This window comes from Hipposideros armiger, unplaced genomic scaffold (genome assembly GCF_001890085.2).
Source record: "Hipposideros armiger isolate ML-2016 unplaced genomic scaffold, ASM189008v1 scaffold_552, whole genome shotgun sequence".
NCBI classification, from domain to species: Eukaryota; Metazoa; Chordata; class Mammalia; order Chiroptera; family Hipposideridae; genus Hipposideros; species Hipposideros armiger.
The window spans coordinates 1086694-1091632 of record NW_017731902.1 but is presented as its reverse complement, the minus strand read 5'-3'; the positions used below and the strand labels follow the sequence as shown (position 1 = coordinate 1091632).

Sequence of the window (4939 nt, the reverse complement as noted above, 5' to 3'; positions counted from 1 at the left end):
GAGAGAAAGTTTTTGCTTGTAAAAACAGATGACCAAATGAGCATTTAGTAAATGACTTTGGAGTATTTGTCACTCAACCCCTAAATTCAAAGAACAAGCGAAATACACTCTTTGTCTTTAAACAATGATCCCAAAGCCCAAAGCCAAATCTGGCTTTTGAAGTCTCTATTCTGTTTCTCTGCAAAAACATGCTTTGTACTCAATAAACATTGATGAATGCAGTCTCTCTAAACATTTACATAGAAATGTGATAATAAAATTAGATTGTACATATTAGATTGTACTTTTAAAGGGACTATGATGAAATTAAAATGATCTAAGTATAAATTTTTTTTGGAGATCATTCATAAGAGAGTGGTGTGGGTCAGTCATACAAAGGACCATTTATTATTTGGCCACTATTTATCAAGCATCTACCTTTGTGTATATATATACATATATATATTATATATATATATATATATATATATATATATGTATATATATATATATATATATATATTTACATGCTTTGTATAGATGACTTCATTTAACCTTTATAACTATCTCCATAAGGTAATTCTTAACCTCTCTGAGCTGTAGTCTGCAAAATGGGTTTACGTGATTTCCCAGGTTCCCAAAGGAACTAAGTGACAGAAGCAGGATCCAAACCCAGGACAGTCCAACGTTGGGTGTTCCCAGCCATTACACTACGTAGCCCCTACCTATTCCAGAAACAGCCTGAACATGGGAAAACAGAGGGAAGAGTTGACTTGGCATAAGTGGACGACTGCTCATACCCCCATAGAGAGTCCCCTAAGGAAAATGAATTGACCTCTTTAAATAGATGCTTAATAATAATAAATGACACTTCTTTCTACCTGCATAATTGATGTAAACCTCTCTTCTGGCTTTGTTTTTCCAGGAGTTTGATGTGTTTTGTATCTTAAACTGGTAATACACTTAAGTAGCATGCCGTCCTAATGATTGCCAACTTGGGTTCACAAGTCTCTGATTTCTGAATCTTATGCTGTAAGGACCATACCTGCCCATTCTTTAAGAACTGCACATCCACAGTCAGCTTGCGTAAGAAATCCCCAAACGGATAATCCAGATTCCGGCCATGGTAAATGTGGCCCCTGGAGTCTTGAGCAACAATGCTGGTGCAGAATCTGAGTAAAGGGGAAGGTCCAACAGAAATGAATGAGAAAAATAAGAAAATGAGCTTTTCACTTTTAAAATAAGTGCTTAATATAAAAGAGTTATTCTTCCTTACAATGCACACATGTGCTATGTAATCCTTGTACAAGAAAACGGCTTCACAATTCAAGATGAAAACACAGCCGGACACAATTTATCAGTGTTCAGTATTGCTAGACCTTTGCCCTCGGCACCCATGGCATCAAAAACACACTCAAGGAGAGTTCCATCCTAAATCTAAATCTGAAACTGGCCTATTCTGGGCTCAGCTAGAGATGAATTTTGCTTATTCCTCTGTGTGGCAGTATGTAGTGTATTTAGCACATCTATCAAAGCTAGCTCGAATGCACCTCTCGCTTCCATGAATTTCTCAGAGCAAGTACAATGGCACTAAACCATTGTGTTCCACTAATGTTTTGTTTTGTCTGCTTGGAAAAATAGTTAACTCTTCAGGGGCTTGGCACTTTTCCTATCCCCTTTAGAACTCCTTGTACAGAGCTAATAAAAGAAAAGGATCCTTTTAAAACTCTCAGCCAGAGAGAAGTAGTTTGAGGAAAAGGTTTNCACAAGAATACACGGTTAATGACTCACAGCATAGCAGTTTACTTCCTTGAAAATAATCAATAAAAACCATGTGTCGACCCGATTCGGTGGCTCAGTCTATCTCTGAAGGCTGAGTCCTTTGGTCTCGCTCTTAAATCTTACTTCTGTCTCTGTCTCTTTATTCAATTTGCGTCGCCCCTCTCGTGTCCCATTTGCCCTTGCCACGCAGGACGTGACACTGCCTATCTAGCAGAACTGTTGTGAGGCTCTATTGAGAAAAGTTATGAGAAAGTACACAGTAAACTGGTAAAGGGCTTTACAGATCTTGCCTGTAGAATGTCCTTATATAGCCTCTAGATTATTATAATAGCTTCCTAATAGTCTTCTGCTTCCATTTAACCCAACACAATTCAGTCTCTAAAGAGCAGCCAAAGTGATAGTTAAAAATATAAATCAGATCTGTTTACTTCCTGGCCTAAAATCCTTAAGGGCTTCCATTGACCTTAAAATCCAAACTCCTCATCATGACCCTCACCATGGCCTCAGCCTTCCCCTGCACCTCTCATGTCACCCGCTCCTTTCTTCATGCTGTAACCACACTACTATCTTTTATTTCTGGAATCCATCAGGATGGTCTTCCCCCAGCTTCTGCAGACTTGGCTCCTGGATCATGTGAGTCAAGCCGTCCCTGACCCTCTAGTGGTAGGCACCCCCCACACCTCCTTCATTCTCTATTGCTTCTTCCTGTTTTACTTTCTTGGTAGCACTAATCGCTACCTGCAATCATCTTCATTGCTCACATGCACACTGCCCGTCTCCCAGCATTAGAATGCATGGCTCTGCCATGTAGTGTAATAGGTGTTGGGTGAGTGAATGAAGTATATGGGTAACACTAACAAGGACATGGCTAAAAACATTTAGGACTTCATTTTGATTACCTCGTTCATCACCAGAAACTGTAAACTTCTGTGGACGCTGACCAGTCCACAATCCTACATAGCCAATAAAGGTGGTTCCTGTGAACGCAATCTGAAATCAAAAGATAATGTATCATTTTACCATTCAGACCAAAAATATACATTGAAATCACCTATTTGCCCCACAATTTCATGGATATTTTTTTTCTTATAAGTTCCAACATAATAGAATAAAAACTCTGAAGTAGCCTTCTAGAAAGTTTAACCTTGGAAGAATTCAGTGGATCTGTGACCTTGGATGGAGGAAAAAAAAGGTACATCTTTATTTTCACTAAACTCTAACTGAAATTTCACTCCTTCTGTGATGAATGCATGCAACAAGCACATTGTCATAGCAGGGTCTGTGACTCTGTCACCAGCAGATATTGCAGATATTTTCACGTACATAATGGCATCATATCTAGCTTGATATGCTTGCTATACATACATATCTTAGAATATCATGCACACTTATCACTACCCTGAAATTATGGTAGTTATCAGAGCCACTGCTAAATTTTACTATTTAATGTGTTAAGAACAAATATAATACTGAAATGGCTGTATTTCATTTTAATGGATTTTCTTTGTAATCCCATGTTATTTTTCATATTATAAAATATTATTCTGAGAAGGGATCAATAGGTTTCACCAAAGGGGTTCCCACACAAAGAAGATTAAGACGTTCCATCCGAGAAGTAACATATGGGCTCCAATTTAAAAATTTGGGTTCACTTGATTGTAACCGATAAATATCAGGTATCTTATAAGCTCAGTGAAATGGAAACAAGCGAGGCTGTTTATCCATAATAATCATATTTCAATTTTAAATATTTGAAAAAATATTTTACATATCTATATCTCTCATTTCAGCCTCATGATTACCCCATGAGTTGTAGGAATCACTCCCACCTTAAATTAAGGTCATGAACTCCAATGATTTCAGCACACCACTATATTACCCTTTGGAGAAAAATCAAACTCGATCAATTATTTCAGATACCAGCTTTCATTTGTTAAAGAGATACTTTGAACAGTGCCTGGCTCATGCCATTCAATAAAGATTAACTAATATTTTTAGAGTTTGAGGAATGAGCAAGCAGGCCTAGGTTCATTTTTTCCTTAGAAAATGGAATCTTAAGTCTTTTGCCTTTCTCATTTAATTATTTATTTCAACCTCATCTGGTTGTAAAAAGAATTTAACGTGGCTAAACTACAAAGGAAAAATGCAGTGGCCTTTGCTTTATAAATGACCTTTCCCCCTAAACTCACTGAGGGACTTCCATGAATTCTCCCCATCTCCATTCATGGCAGCAAAATGGGAATAATTCTACCTTGCTACTAAAGCCATTACAAAATGTAATTATGTGGGGGAAAAAAGTAACCCCATGATACACTGACCCTCATGCTAGTGTCACTCTTGAAGGGCTGAGCAAATTCAAGTTATGAAACTCGAAATCACATTGTAGTTTCCAAGATATTTTCCAATACATAATTATAAATCATTACAAGTTATAATTTATGAGATATTTTATCTTGCAGCTCTGAAACACTGCTTTTATTTCCAAATGTCTGTGCGTTCCAATTGTCTCTGCCAGGTCAGCTAACACAAACAAACCCTTAGCTGCAGCAGGAGACTTTAAATTCATGGAAGGCCGAATTTGGGGAAGACAGCTATTTGGAGGCTGAAGGCCAGGTTTGGTCCTGCCTTTGCCACACCTCCCCGCTGTGATTTCAGGCTAGCCTGTCTCTGAAAGATCCGGGGCCCCTTCATCTGGAAAATGGGGAAAAAATGTTGCCTTGTGCCTGCCTCACTAGGTTGCCATGAGGATCGAACGAAGTCCTATGTGTGAAAATACTTTTAAAAGTATGAACCCTAGCCAAGAATAAGATTATTTTGTTCTTCATTTCGCGAAACAATTTATTGGCTATGAGCCCTCAGCAGAAAGACAACACCCACGTGTAAACTCTGAAATTTGGTAATAATAACCTGAGCACTGAGAGTCAAGTCGTACCAATGGGCTCTTTCTCATGAGAGCTCCAGGGCACGCAGAGACAATGAAGAAACAACTGTGAGTTAGGCAGAGTTCTAGAGAGAACAGCTGAAATAATTTGTTTTTATTGCATTTATTTCTTTGTCTATTTCTAAGAATGCTTGCTCATTGTAGGTAATGGAGAAAAGCATAAAGTAGTGCATGAAAATAATCATTATTCCATCATTCAGTAAAAACTGCAACATTTTAGCAGATCTCCTTTCAGAA

The 4939-nt window shown here is 38.0% G+C and overlaps 1 protein-coding gene across 1 annotated transcript in view; it reads right to left on the bottom strand.

Annotated features, from left to right (window-relative positions):
* NAAA (N-acylethanolamine acid amidase) overlaps positions 1 to 3086 on the bottom strand; it is a 21494-nt gene extending 18408 nt beyond the window's left edge. The window contains exons 1-2 of the mRNA XM_019623489.1: positions 2958 to 3086; positions 2661 to 2751 (exon numbers count right to left, since the gene is read on the bottom strand). Of these exons, the coding sequence (XP_019479034.1) occupies positions 2661 to 2751; positions 2958 to 3086 (220 nt within the window). The remainder of the gene's footprint in view (positions 1 to 2660; positions 2752 to 2957) is intronic.
* Positions 3087 to 4939: the final 1853 nt, after the last annotated feature.